General features: G+C 37.1%; 2 protein-coding genes across 3 annotated transcripts; both read right to left on the reverse strand.

Moving 5' to 3' along the window:
• Positions 1–5,533: 5,533 nt before the first annotated feature.
• Positions 5,534–11,062, reverse strand: LOC113308202. Of its 2 annotated transcripts, XR_003339575.1 has the most exons (6): positions 9,734–11,062; positions 9,527–9,646; positions 9,172–9,338; positions 8,853–9,087; positions 7,697–8,749; positions 5,534–6,501 (listed from the first exon to the last, which is right to left on the reverse strand). XR_003339575.1 is itself a non-coding variant. In XM_026556683.1 (5 exons), the coding sequence occupies exons 1-5, from the start codon at positions 10,328–10,330 to the stop codon at positions 8,609–8,611; spliced, it is 1,260 nt and encodes a 419-aa protein (XP_026412468.1). In that variant the 5' UTR covers positions 10,331–11,062; the 3' UTR covers positions 5,534–8,608. The 2 variants fall into 2 exon arrangements, 1 of the variants encoding a protein (XP_026412468.1); XM_026556683.1 differs by having other exon boundaries at positions 5,534–8,749.
• LOC113354187 lies at positions 10,763–15,710 on the reverse strand. The gene is made up of 7 exons (XM_026597601.1): positions 15,500–15,710; positions 14,854–15,449; positions 14,722–14,728; positions 14,430–14,610; positions 13,899–14,301; positions 11,953–12,017; positions 10,763–10,913 (listed from the first exon to the last, which is right to left on the reverse strand). Exons 1-7 carry the CDS (start codon positions 15,708–15,710, stop codon positions 10,763–10,765), a joined length of 1,614 nt encoding a protein of 537 aa, XP_026453386.1.
• Positions 15,711–15,759: the final 49 nt, after the last annotated feature.

Here is a 15,759-nt window from a genome sequence, read left to right on the forward strand (position 1 = left end):
TAAATTTTTACGTTACGAAATTTTTTTCATTACTTTCAAATTTAATACTGTTTAATGAGTCAAATTCAAGCATGTGCATCGCACATGTGTTATCACTAGTGCTTACAGATATCAGTCTATCTGGAATCAAAAGACCATCTTCTGCTGCATTGCTCATATGCTAGAGACATCTGGTTTGGAGTTCTAATGATATACTTCAAAATGCTTACAGATATCAGTCTATTCAAGGTGTATTCTCTCTTGGACAAATAGAGATAATTTAGTCTCTATGGCTAAAAGGAATTTGATCAACCTAGGTATCATCACTATGTGGTTCATTTGGAAGAGTAGATGTGTCGGGATTTTTGATCATAAACATCAACATCCTAACACCATTATTCAACACATTTTTAAATTCTTCTATAGTAATCATACTTGCATCCATGATAGTTTTAGGTTTTCTCATAATCAGCTTAGTAGAATACCTAGTAGCCACTGGACTCCACCACCTGATGCATGGTTAAAGCTAAAATTTGATGCATATATTCTTCCTCATTCTAGCAAAGCTGGTTGTTTATTGTCATCAGCCTGATGAAAGCCAGAGATATTCATCAGGCTGAAGCCCTAGCATTTTTGATCTTGTTCAATGGGTGCAAAATAAGGGCTTCGGTAATCTTATTTTGGAAGGGGATAACAAAAATTTAATGGAAGTTGTTCAAAAAAATCAAATGGAGGATGTTAGATGGGAGGACCGGTCTTTGTTATTTGAATCTTTAAGTTTGCTTAGAAGTCTGTCTGAGGTTAGAGTTCATTTTAAACCCAAACGTTATAATAAAGTAGCTGATGTGCTAGCTAAGTTTGCTAGAGCCAAGGATTGAAGAGAAGTTTGGTGTTCTGATCCACCAGATTTCCTTATTCCACATCTTCTCAGAGACAAAAATGATTTAGATATTAGATATGAGGAGGATGAGTAATCTCTATGTTGGTTGGTATTTCTTAGTTTTTGTTTTGGTGTGTCTGTTGTTTTTTTTTCGAAGCATGTATATATTAAAAGGAACTAACTAGATATTACACGGGGGAAAGTAATTCCCCTAGAGTCACTTAACAGAATTTGATTAAGAAAAGGCGGGTTTGTTTGATCCCATATCGTTGTTGAATAGTTTTCTTCTTCGCTTCTATCTGCTGCAAAGTTTGCTATACCATCCGCTGCTTGGTTGCCTTCTATATAATTGTGTTGAATGTGGCAACAAGGTATGTTGCGCATTCTTTGTTTGATTTCTGCGATCATTTGTGATATATACCAAGGAGCTTTCGTTGATGTTCTGATAAAGTGCATGAGATTCTCCGAGTCTGTTTCAATTATCACTCTTGGCCATTGTCTTTCCATTGCTATTATGGTTGCTATTACGGTTGCCCATGTCTCGGCCGTTAGTGCAGTAGTTAAACCTAGAGGTTGTGCAAGAGCCATAATGGTTTGTGCATTCGAGTCCCTGCAAATGAATCCCGCTCCTGCCATACCTGGATGGCCTCTAGTAGCCCCATCTGTGTTTATTTTTATCCAACCCGAATCTGGAATAGACCATCCGACTTGAATAATTGTAGTCGTTCTTGTGCTGGTTGTTGCAATCCTCAGAGTTGGATCTCCGGGTAATACCGGTGGGAAGATGTTTCTTGCCCATTAAAATTCTTGTTGTTGTGCTACAGCTGTCCTCAGGATGTTTTCATGGTGAGATTGGGATTGGTTGAAGACCAGATCATTTCTGGTGGTCCATAGTGCCCAGAAAAGAAAACAGAAACTTGTGATGGTGGTTTTATCAGTATAAGTTTGTAATAGATGCAATATGGTTGTTTGAGGATTTAAGGTGATAGGATGGTTGTTATGTTGAAGATGGTTTGTTGGAATGCAGTTTAAGAGGTTGGTCCATGCCGCAATTGCCACGTGACATTGAATAAGCATGTGTGTCACCGTTTCTGAATCGGAGTTGCATCTAGGGCACATGTTTGAATTGGTGAGGTTGATGTGGTGTATAAAGAGAAGGTTGGTAATCCTTCGTTGATAGCTTTCCACAAGAACAACTGAATTTTTGGAGGACATGGTAAGGTCCATAGAAATTTGGTGGTTGGTAGGGGGGTTATGGTTGTATGGTTATCTTGTTGGGCTAAACTGTTGTATCCAGAAGCAGTGGTATATTTACCGGATTTTGAATTTGGCCAGATAATTTTATCTGGGTTGTTTTCCAGGGGAAGGTGAATATTGATAATATGTTGTATTGCATCAGGTGGTAGGTTGTGTAGTTGATCATGTCTCCAATTGTGAGTAATAGGGTCAATTAAATCAGCCACAGTTTGGATATGATAACAATGGGATGGATCAAGGTTAGGAAGTTGAGATATCCAATTAGATTGGATGGGGGTGTCTAAACCATTTCCTATGCGATGAAATAAATGTTGTTTCACAAATGGTATAAGGGATGCCATTTGCCTCCATTGTGGGCTGGCAGAAGAAGGTAAGGTGAGCGTACCTTGAAAATTTTGTTGATGTTGGAGGTACTTCTCTTTGTATATACCGGTACAGATGGAATGTGGTTGATCGTGAATGTTCCATAATCTTTTCATGAGTAAAGCTTTATTGTGATGGCTACTCTTCCTGATGTCGAGACCTCCTTTTGCTATCGGTGTGTGGAGTTTGCTTCATCCTAAAGGGTGCAGTTTTCTAACAGAGGAATCATGCCCCCATAAAAAATTTCTTGTAATCCGGTCGATTTGTTTGTGGACATGAGTGGGGAAAAGTTGTGTTTGCATAAGGTGGTTGGATGTTGGAGTTAAGGAGGTTTTAATGAGAACTAACCTTCCGGCAGGTGTAAGGCATTTTGCCATCTATCCTTTAGCTTTACGAGCTATCCTTTGAAGCAAAGGTTCGAAAATATGGCGAGATATTCTCCCGTGTTTGAATTGGACTCCGAGATATATAGGAGGGGTTGAAGAGGTTGGCATGTTGTAAAATTGGTGTAGATTATTTATATCTTCTGGCAGTAATCTCGGATGGTGGATGATTGTTGACTTGGCTGTGTTGATTAATTGTCATGCCGGTGATCCGTAAGATTGAAGTATCTTTTGGAGGTGGATGTTACTCTCTTGGGAAGCTCTGTAGCTGATTAGAAGATCATCTGCATACATAATATGTAATATGGGCGGTGCTTTTTGTGATATTCTGAGACCTCGAACCATTTGTTTGTCTTCCAATTTGGCAAGATTTGTTGAGAGAATTTCAACACATATAATGAAAATGTATGAAGATATGGGATCACCTTGTCTTATGCCTCTCGTTGGTGTGATGAAACCATGAGGGTTCCATTGATGTTGATAGAGTAGGTGACTGAGCTGATACATAACATGATATAGTCTACAAAAATTGCCGGGAATCCTAATTTGGTAAAGGATTTTTTAATGAAACCCCATTCCAGGCTATCATAAGCCTTTTGGATATCTAGTTTAAGAGCAATTTTGGGTTCTTTGGGGATGGCTGAGGTTTTGATATAGTGGAATAGCTCTCCTGCAATTGCGATGTTATCATGAATTGAGCATTGAGAGACGAAGTCGCTTTGATACGGGCTTATTAGAAATGGGAGAAGGGGTCGAATGCGGTTGATCAGAATTTTGGATATGATTTTGTAGCAGACATTGCAGAGGCTGATAGGTCTGAATTGAGATGGTTTTGTTGGGTGATCCACTTTTGGAATTAACGTAATGTTTGTGTGGTTCATGAGGGGGTGGATATTTAAAAAATTAAAAAAACTTTGAACCATAGGTATTATTTGTGTGTGAGTGGTATCCCAGAAAACTTTGAAAAACTTACTTGTGTAACCATCCGACCCAGGGGAACTTTCTGAATTGATGGAGAACAGAGCTTGCTTGATTTCTGGCACCGTGACTTCTGCCGTGAGAGAATCACATTGTCTGGATGTTAATCTTGGTGTTATTTCCTCAAATAGCTCTTCATATATTATTGTGTTCGGATCCGTGTATTTATTTGTGAAATGGTCCAGGATGATCTGAATTACTTGATGTTTATCGGAAATCCAGTTATTTTGCTGATCTTGTAATTGATGAATGTTGTTGTGACTTCGATGTATGGTTGCTTTGGTGTGGAAGAAGGTAGTATTATTATCTCCTGATTGGATCTATTGTATTCTGGATCTTTGTTGCCAATATGTGGCATGACATTGAAGTAAGATCGGCTGCTGGTTCCGTAGCTCTTTTTCTAGGTTTAGCCAATATGCTAATTCCTCGCCATTATGAATGGCGCATTGATGTTGAGCCCTTTGGATTTGCGTCGTTGACTTGCGAATTAGATTTGGAAGATGCCCAAATGTATTCTTGTTCCAATCCATAAGAATTTGGCCAGTGGTGATTAACTTTAGCTGAAGGTCCAGAGCAGGTTCATCGTCACTTTGTTGAGTCCAGACAGAATCTACAATTTGCTTGAGCTGAGGGTGCGTTAACCATAGATGTTCAAATTTATAATTTTTTTGTCCCTTCCATTCAATTGCTTTGGTGCGCAAAAGGATGGGTGCATGATCGGACGCTATCCTCGGAAGATGAGTGACAACTGCATGAGGATTTGCGGTGCGCCAATATGGGGTTGCAAGAGCTCTATGTAATCTTTCTAATATATTGTCTTGGCCCTGCTGATTGTTTGTCCAAGTGTACGGATCTCCACGAAATCCTAGTTCGATGAATCTCATTTGATCTATCATTGTGAGTAATGGCTGAGTCTCGCTATAGTTGACTTGTCTGCCCCCTTTCTTCTCCGACTGGTTTGTTACTTCATTAAAATCCCCTATCAATACGCATGAAGTTGAGTTGGATATGTTGGGGAAAATTGTTGGGAAATCTTGCCAAAAATCAGTTCTTGCCGTCGGATGTGGAGGACCGTATATGCCTGTGCATAGCCAAGGTTGTGCTAGAGCTGGTGGAGTGACAAGGACGTGGATGAAACTCTGGGATTGAGTTAAAACTTGGATGTTTAGGTTGTTCCACATGAGACATAGACCTCCTCTTCTACCAACTTTGGGGACTGAGGTTAGGTTTTGGAATTGAAGGGATTGAGCGAGGCTTGTCATGTGTCTTTCATTAGCTAAAGTTTTTGAGAGGAATAATATATTGGGCTTGTGTAAAGAGATTATATCTTTTAGGTGTTGTATTGTGGTTGGGTTATTGATGCCTTGGTAATTCCAGGCCAAAATGTTCATGTCTAAAGTTGAGATTAAAAGATGAGAGAATTGATGTGTCTGAGGGTTTTGAGTGATGTCTAGCAAATCAGAGGGTAACAGAAATAGAATGTAGGTGGGATTGCTAATGGGTTGTAGATGATTTTAGCAATTAGGTTCGGGCTTTAGATGGTAACAAAATTAGAATGTAGGTGGGATTACCAATGGGCTTTAGATGATTTTAGCAATTAGGTGGGCTTGAAACAAATGGTTGCAATTAGGAGGGTATACTATGACCAAATACTGACCAAGGATGAACAAATATTAGGCAGACTACAGATTCATAAGCTAATACAAGATATTAAACAAGAAGCCTGGGTTATAACCAAAAAAACTCTGTGGACAGAGTAACACCAGGCAAAGCTAACTAGCACAACAAAAGCACTCTGCAAAGCAGAGAGGTTAAAACACACTAGATAATAACAAGACACAGACTTAAAACAGAGAATACTAAAACAGTAGAAAGCAAAGACACCTGCAAGAAAAACTATGAAAAAACACCAGGAACAAGGTATAAAATAAACAGTAACCAAAATGAGGGGTATCCACCGGCCCCAAGATGCAGTCTGATAGGAGATATGAGTTGAGCTTCGATATGCTATGATGAGTCATTACTGGTTGTTGCTAGTACTGGTGTTGCTGCTGTTGGATTTGAGATTGTCTATCTTGCTTATGGAAGTAGAAATATGATCTGTTGCTGCACTTTTGATTCTTTTGCAGGGCTTATATAGAGATCTCCATTGCTCTAAATCTTCAGGTGAAACTTTTCTTGAGATGTGTGTTGCGGATGAAGAGCAAATACCAGAGCTATGAAGATAGTTTTGATGTTCAGGGTTCCATCTTTTATACCCATGGCCTGAAAGCAAGTTGGGGGAGCTTGAGTCCGCATCAGAAACCACCTCAAAATCAGGGTCAATATCTGAGGTAATGAAATTAGTAGGGCTTCTGGGGCTAAGATGACGCAGTGGAGATGCTCTTTCCGGAACTTGTATGCAGCCCTGCAAGTTCAGATGCTCAGCATCAGCAGGATCTGAACTGAGGCTTCTTGCGCTGTGCCAACTATGATACTCATAAGAATGAGTTCCATCAGAATCCAAGGACATGTAAGAATCAAAACCATTTTGATTGTATCCTGCAAAGGCCTGATCTCCTTCAGAGGAAGATATTGCTGATTGTTCTTGATCCGAGGATACATGCGACGGTCTTGGAGTAGGAGGATAAACTTCTAGGCTCCAATCGCTCCAATCTGAATCTGGTTCGTCCAGGTCCACATTATATCTTTCTTCTTCGGAGTAGTTATCATGAGGGTCAGGCATAAAATCCATAGGAGCAAGTTGGACAGGTTGAGGTATATGCATTCTTGGATGAGTAATAATGAAAAGTTCAATGCAATCCTCAGCTAAATGACCTAATCTTTTACAGAAACTGCAGAAAAGCCAGCTCCAAGTATTGGAAAGCAATTCGGTTTTCCTCATAAAATTCATTTGGTGCTGAAGTCTCAGATATGAGGGGTTGAGATAGGTTGATTCTTAACCTAATTGACATGCTGCTGAAACCATTCTGGGTTGGATTGGGTGCAGAACAATAAATCAGTTCACCTAGTTCTGAAGTATTGTTTTTGACATTTAGGAAATGAGTTTGGTTTGGAGTTAAATTATGCAGTATGATATCAAAAACTTCAGAGTTCATTGAGAAAATTCTGGGGTTTAGGTAAGGATTCCATTGTTGAATCATGAAGATATCCCCAAATACAATTCTAGTTCCCTGCCTAAGGACTCTAAACATTTCAAGACGAGATTCAAATTTGATAAGATAGTAAAATCTACTAAACTTGCTAACAGAGAAACCACCCTCAATACACCATCTATAACTTAAAGCATTTCTAAAAATCCAAGAATTTTTGTTCATTCTAGTTAAGAAACCACCAACAAGCTTATGCTTCCAACTACTACTAGGAAAATTGTTTAAATTAAAACGAACTTGATGGCTAGAAGAAGCCCTATAATTCTGCCAACCATTAGGCATGGCAACAGACAGCAAGCAAATAATACAGCATATAATGAACAAACTAGATAAAAGAGAGACCAACAGAGACGTGTAAAAAACTAGACGAACTCTAAAGGCAGGGGAATAAGAAAGGGGAAATATTGGTGAATGCATACTGAAATTGGATAGCTATTTATAGATCCAATTGATAGAGAGGTCAAGCATAATGATTACCAAAAAGTTCTGGAAAACTTATTGAACAACAATTGCAGGGATCAAGGAGTTTAAAAGAGGTTTGAAAGGTAAAATTTCAGCAGCAGTCAGAGATTGATTAGGATAAAAACCAGAACTAAGCCTATTAAGATGACACCTCATAGTTATGGATTTCAAGGTTGAAAAAAAAAGGTCTTTGATTTCCTAAAAAGGTCGATGAAATCAGAGATATTAGGGGAAAGTGGTACCTTTGAGTATGAGATTTAATAAACGATAACAGCAGACGACAAGACCAGGAAGAATCATGATGAGAAACGAACTTCAAAGCGGCTGATGAAGGCGAATCCCAGTCGATTGAGTCAGACGGATATTCTATTGAGAAACAAAATTTCCTTTGCAACAAAATTGATCCAATAAAGCGTGACTTGATACAAGCAATCATCATAGCATAACACCAGTAGAAAAAGGGGGATTGACCATTAAAAAAAACATATCTGAGCTTGGTAAAAACTTGGAAACTACATCTTGAATGGGGCCGGTGGATTAATCGATTAGCCAATAATGGATGAAGATAACATGATTGAATTTTCTGATTGGGTTATTAGGGTTTGGAGGAACCAGATCGACGGAAATGGCGATCTAGTGTGTCTGTCTTCTTTATGTACTGATATACTTATTTTATCATGTTTTTTCAATAAAAGTGTTTCTTCAAAAAAATAAAAAAAATAAAAAATAATAGTGTTATCAACTTATCACTAGTGTGTATAGAGAGAATCCCAACAATTTCTAGCAGAGTAAGTTTTCATTTTATCATGTTAGTTAGTGTGTCTAGTCTTTCAACCTCACCCATACAAAACTGGGAAAGAAAAGAACACCATTACACTTAAAAAAAAAAAAATACATCATGCAAAAAGAACCTCACAGGCGCTTTCTTTATGTTTCTTTTCCCTATCTCTTTCATGTTTCAACACCTCCTTTCTTATCCCAAGGGACTGAAGGGAGCAGACAATTCAGTTTCTTCTGTTACTTGGGTTAAATTTGTCGTTAGCCAATTCTGCACTCCTCTATTTTCCTCACTGAAGAAAAGTATGTCGATGCCACTAGAAGAATTTAGGAGCAGGGTTTTCATGTCATGTGTAATTCATGATACTACCTACTTATTATAGTCTTAGACTAAGATCCAAGCTGTCTCCAGCTTCGCCTCTTTGATCTTTTGATTTCGACGCCATATTGCTAACATGCTGTCCTTTGGGAGGGAAGAAGCTGTAAGGTGGCTGATGATGTTCTTCTTCATTATACATCTTCATATTCAATCAAAGCATAAAATCAATCAAAATGAGTACTTGAATCAATAACTATTAGTTGGACAAAAAGTCTAATCAATTTATATCAGTGGAATCTTACTTGAAATGGAGGAATATCAAATTCTGCAAAATCCTGGTGTGGAGGAGGAACTGGAAAAACTAACGGATGCTTAGCTTTAAAACTCGTCAAAGATGAATTCGTTGGAGGAGGTCCTAAAGAAAGAAAATCTCTCTCTAGTACCCCTCCTTCTTTAGGACCCTTCGCTGGATTCATTTCAAATAAACTTCTTCTCCTTTCAGCAAGAAGTGGTGGAGCTGAATTCGAAGGACCCTCTCTGCACACATATTCTAAAAGTCATCATGCTACCCAATGTAGTCCAATAACCAGCCACAGTCCATATCAAAATCACAAGACTAACCTGAAAATTGTGTTTCCTGGTTCGAAATTGAACATGTTACCACTAACACATGAAGATGATTCGTCTAATCTGTAAATCTGAGGCCCGAAATTGGGTAGTTTGTAAGAAAAGGAAGATAATGGTGGGTTGTCCATAGTGAAAGGCCAGGGCCGCTTCATGCCAACCATCTATGCTACAGTTCAACCAAATTCCGCATCAGTACTAGTACATTATCATAAATTCTATGTTAGTACAAAAGTTTGATTACATTCTAAACGAGACGATCCCAAGATTCTAGTCCTTTTGAACAAACGAAAGTATGTACATGAAAGCTTCATCAAAGAAATATCGGTATGCAAGGAAAAAGTAGCATTACCTTATCTTCCTCTGGCCACAATTGCGATGCAGCGTAGTTGTTATAGAAGCTTTGGTTTGAAGGGGGCTCCATCTGAATGTTTAGTCCAGAGGATGACGAAGTTGGCAATGAAACGTTCACCTGCAACAGTCTTTCATATTAGAGATTGTCTCCAGTTGAAACTCAAACTCATGAGTTCAAACAAAATTTTTAAAACAGGTAGATTACCCTTGAAAAAGGTGGTTGGTGCTGTTGATATTTACTCTGTTGTTGTATGTTAATAGGAGGCCATATTGTGTTAGTATGAGAGCCAATTGTGAACCTATTTGGATCAACATTTCTCCCATCTACATCAAACGCACATGAAACTCCCATGGCTGAAGAAGAATAACTAGACCCACCATTTTCACTACCTTCAGGAAGTGGGTATCCGTAAAAAGTGTTGGTTTTTGGAAGAGATGTAGGTTGTGGAGGAGGAGGAGGAGGTGGTGGTGGAATATATAAATTAAAATTAGTGAAAGGAATTGATGGTTGTGATCTAAACAAAGAAGTTGATGACGATGTAGAAACATTATTTATAGTAGAAGAAGATTGTGAAAAGGAAATTGAAGAAACAGAAGAAGAAGAAGATTGATGGTTCTGAGGAAGAAGGGATGGAACAAAAACTGAAGTATCTTTCTTTTGTTGTTCTTCTAACCTTATTTTCTCAAGTTGAGCAACACCTAGTCCTCTTTGTGGGATCTTTTTTGTTTTTACTTTTTTAGAAATTTTTCCTCCACCACTATTACTATTACTACACCTCTGTTGTTCTTCTTCTTGTGCCATTTCTCCTTTCTTCCCATAAAACCAAAACTCAAAACAGGGAAACAATAAAAACAATTCTGCACAAAACAGAACAGAGAGATCGTAGGGCAGATTGAAAAATGAGCAAAACCCAGATCAGAAAATTGAAAATGAAGAAACCCCAGAAATGAAATCTAAGAAGAAACGTAATCAATGGAGAGAAATTTTGAATTTTCTTATAAAATTTTGAAAGAGACTTTGGTCATGGAGAGAAACTGAAAAAGGCCATGTGGACATGAAAAATCTCTATTGTCAAGGAGAGAAAATCGGCTAGATTTAGATAATCTTAGAAGCCCACACAGTTTTTTAGCAGAATTTTTAGAAAGAAAGAAACAGAGTATCTTGAGAACTCCGGATCTTGGTGTTCCTATAAATTTGTCGGAGAGACCATCATCAATCCAACAGAACTCAAAATTAGCTCTTCTTCACGAATCTTAATTTCATCTCATTTTGCGCCAAACTTGTCGCTCCACTCTCTCCTCCTCCTAGACCGACTCTCAAGATTGAACTCAGCAAAACTAATTCACCAATCTTTTCTCTATCAAGGTCTCCTTCCTCTGTTCTCCTACATAAATGCAAAAGCTTTCACATATAGAGTCACAATAAACACACACCAAAATGCTGTCACTATAAAGACTCCATTTTTTTCTTCCTTTCTTTCCTATCAAACGAACTAAAATAGCCAAGTTATTGGGCATCTCTTTGTACCAGACACACTCATAACGTTGCCAAAATTAGAGAACAATTTGCAGCTTTTTTCTTAGCATCACTGGAATAGGATTGGGCATTGATCAATCACGTGGGACCCATTTTTTAAATTTTAATACTCCTTCTATTAAATATTATTTTAATTTCAAAATAGATAAATACTTCTTCTATAAATAAATATTTCAAAATAGACCAGTTTTCTAATTGGGAAAGTCAAATATTATTTTAATTTTGTGTGACCATGTTTTTTTAACTTCTTTTGACCACAAATGTTATGCGGATCATTTCATTTATTTCTTTGGCTGACAAGTGTCATGGGGACCATTTCACTTCACTTTTTTTATTGATAAGTGTCTAGAGGACCACTTTTAATAATTAGTTCTCTTAATTTCCTTAATTTTTTCAAAAAAAAAAAAACTGGCCTATTAAAAAGTAACGAAGGGAGTAGTATTTTTTTTGATCGGTAATCATATGGGACCCTTATGCTTCAAAATAAAATAAAATATGGGACCCTTATAAATATATACAGTTCCATGCATTTGATTCACCACCCATTCATAATTCATGATGTCTATAAGCTAATGGAAACCACTTTGGTTTGGTAGACAGATTGGAAGTATAGTTTCCATTGCAAGCGTACGTTATGATATCATTTTAAGTGTATGCACAGGCTAAGCGGCTAATTACTGCCGCGTTAGAGAAACATACGGCTATTGTTGCACTCATCATTTTGGAAACCTTGTGTCAGGAAAACCATGAGTAAGTCTTCATTCGTGAAACCACCGGACATAAATTAAAAACAGATCATCCATAGGAAAATCTAAATTTGCTTGGTCAAGATTATATTATACGGTCTCTGAACTCTTTTACTTTTTCTCTCTAAGAACTTTTAGTACTGATTACTGAAATATACGCTATTGTTCCCATTTTCATTAGAACCAGCGGAAACAAGAAAAGAGACCTGAAAAAAGAAAATTTGGACACATCAAACCTCTAAGTTACACCTTCTAGTTCCTCCATGTGATGTGGTTATCTTAATATAAAGATCCTTTTTACATGCATAAAAAGGATATTGTAATTACACTTCAATTTTATTGATATTAAAGAGTTTACATAAAAATCAACTAGAAAATGACGTTTTCTTGTCTTGTGATGTGAGGGTGCATATAGATCATTTTCGCAAAAAAATGACTTTAAACTGGTCTGAAACACAACAAAATTGATGCTATAAATGCAAATTGTAATTACTTCTTTTCATGTGGATGAGCCTTCCATTAGTTTGTAGCACATGACATCGTGAAAGCAATGACAATATTTTTGAAACATGTTTATAGTGATTAGAAGCCCTTTGATTTCATTTCGGCTCTAAAACGGTAATATCCATTATGTAAGCAAATTTATAGGATTTCGTATGAACGGGTGTGACGTTTTAAATAAATCGTAGTGACTGAGTGAAGAAGATGCTGAATTTGTGTGACGTCTAGGGGACAATCTAAGGAAGGATGGGAAAGAGATAGATAGATAGATAGATGTACTATCCTAGGCAGATCAACTTCACTTTACAACCCTGCAGAATTCTAACTGCTGGATTTCATCTAATCAAAACAAGGAAAACAAAACTCAAGCTATAACTTGTGATTTCTGTTAGTGTTAATACAAGGAAGATATGTACTCTGTGCTCTGTATTGTGCACATTCTGGGTGTAATTGGCCATGAGATACTGCTTTCAGATCAACCGGCGTAGGGAGAACATGCCTTGTTTCTTTGTGTATTTTTTTTTTATTTTTTTTTGTGGTTATGGTAAATTGGTAATGGAATGGCTATTTTGTCAGCAAAAGAAGATTAGAAATTAGGCATGTTACATGTATACTCATGTACCCGGGAGAATTTGTAACAAAATGAATGCAGGAAATTGGGTAAAGGGATAGGGAGATACTTGAATAAACACCAAAATCTGTCGTATTTAGTACCCGTATCCATTTAGCTTTCCGGATTGGCCCCACTCATCACCCCAAAACGAAATCTGTTTGTAAACTTGTGAATGAGAAAGATAGAGAATTCCAAAATGCAAACAGATCCTGCCACTACCTTAAATCTTAGGCAACGTCAGCACCATAATATAGATCGAGAAATTATATTGGTCCCTGGATGACCTAAGGTTTTTCTGTTTATGCAACTTGGATTTTGAAAGAAACTCTCTTCTCTGCTACTAGGTTGGAGTCTATCTCTAAAGAGTAAGTTTTTGTTTGAAGTTTTTTCATAATGACATGGAACATGTAAACCAATCATGGGATGGTAAGAGTCGGTAACAGAGTTACTTATTTTGATGTTATTTTCGCACTGATATGATTAAGAGATGTCATTGTTCGAATAACATGTTTGGAAGCTAATCTTTTTATGTGGCTCAAATAAAAGCTTATTAGAAAATAACATGTTTGGAAGCTAATCTTTTTACGTGGCTCAAATAAAAGCTTATTAGAAGCTAATACATTTTGGCATAATGATCTTCTATTCTATGTCTCCAAAAAAAAAAAAAAATTCACACTTCCCAATTCGCATGACTTATAACTTTAACTTGTAACAACTTGAGATTTAACTGTTTATATGAACAGTTAAAATTCGAACCTGAGGAAACTGAAATTTAGACCGCTTACATGAGTTTTTTTTTTTGATCGATAAAGAAAAGATGCATTGATCAAAAAGAGAGGGTATAAAAAAATTATACCACCCTTGCCAGAGTACAAAAGACAACGGAAAAAGAGTGCTCAAAACAGGTAAGAGCACTGAAACAAAAAAAACATCAAGCTATATCAAAGTAGATTTTACACCAGTTTTTCATCACTTCCTTTGAATCAACATCCTCAAATTCTTTGAAAGCCAATGACCAAGTGAACAAGACATAGATTGCCTTATAAGCAATAACAACAGTAGCAGAATTAGGATTATCATTGAAAACTCTATTGTTTCTCTCCTTCCATAAACACCAAATGATTGCTATCGGAACAAGCTCCCAGATTTCACTTCTAGCATTGTCAGAAAGAAAAAGCTGCCAAGCTTGAATTGCAGGTACAACATCCTCTGGCATTGCATAAAGCCATTTTAAATTGGCAGTCATAATATCCCAAACTGATCTTGCAAAAGCACAATGAAGAAATAAGTGAGAAACATTTTCAGGAGCAACACAAAAAAGACAATTCTCTGGCACATTAATTCTTCTTCTGTGAAGCATATCTCTTGTTGAAAGCCTGCCATGAACAATCAACCAAAGGAAAAAACCAACTTTTGGAGGGCATTTCGAACTCCATATATGAGAGAAGGCCGCCGAATTTTGATGAGAATCTTCCACAAAAAGCTTGGCATACATTGATTTTACTGAAAAAATCTTTTTGTCGTGAAAGGCCAAAACAGCTCATCTGCCTGATTCTGATTGAATTTAAAGGATTGCAAGTCAGCTAGAAGAAGGTCTAACTCAGTTCTTGTTGCAGCAGTAAGTCTTCTAGGGATGTTCAGATTCCAGATAACCACATTGTCAGTTAAAGCACCCATAGCAGCAACTGAAATTTTTTAGCTCTTGATAAACCAAAAAGGATTGAATAATAAGTTTTAATTGGCTGCTCATACAACCAATTGTCATGCCAAAATTTGACCAGAACTCCATCATTTACTTTGAACCTGACATGTTTTAAGAAACAAGAATTAGTCTTCATAATAGCTCTCTAGACTGATCTACCATATGTGCATTTAGGAATTTTAGGACACCATACAGATTCACCAACACCATATTTCTAATCAATAACTTGCTTCCATAGAACATCTTCTTCAGTTGCATATCTCCAAGACCACTTAGAGAGTAAATATTGATTGACTAGCTTCAGATTTTTAATACCCAAACCTCCAAACCTTTTCTTTTTACACAGAGCATTGCATTTAGCAGGATGAATCTTCTTTTTTCCTTTATTATCACTCCAAAGGAATTTCCTCATAATTTGCTCAAGCTTCCTCAAGACAGAAACTGGGATTTCATAAAGTGACATGTAATAAACTGGTAGAGTAGCAAGAACACTATTGATTAAGGTAATTTTACCTGCTCTGGAGATAAGTGGTTTAATCCAGCCAGGAAATCTAGCAATGACTTTGTCCACCACTTTGTCCCATTTTGCCACACCTCCACATTTATCACCCAATGGCAAGCCTAAGTAAGTTGTAGGAAGAACTCCATTATAGCAACCAAGAAGAGAAGAGAAAGCATTCAAGTCACCATCATATCCAACACCAAAAATCTGGCTCTTAGCAAAATTAATCTTCAAGCCTGTAAGCATCTCAAAAGAGAGAAGAACAATTCCCAAGTTTTTAACTTGCTCAATGTCAGCATCTAGAAATATAAGAGTGTCATCTGCAATTTCAAATGACCAATCAATAAACCATCATGCTTAACTTGAAAACCGGATAATAATCCTTGTTCTTGAGCTCTCTTGATCATAAAAGTTAAAGCTTCACCAACCAAAAGAAACAAAAATGGTGAAATTGGATCACCTTGTCTAATTCCTTTTTTACTTTTGAAATAACCAGTTGCACTCTTATTCACTAAGATTGAAAACCTTGTGAATTCAACACAACACCTAATCCATTGCCTCAACTTGACACGAAAGCCCATTAACTGAAAAATTTCATCCAATAAATCCCGATTTACATGATCAAATGCC

Source organism: Papaver somniferum, chromosome 1 (assembly GCF_003573695.1).
Source record: "Papaver somniferum cultivar HN1 chromosome 1, ASM357369v1, whole genome shotgun sequence".
Classification (NCBI taxonomy): domain Eukaryota; kingdom Viridiplantae; phylum Streptophyta; class Magnoliopsida; order Ranunculales; family Papaveraceae; genus Papaver; species Papaver somniferum.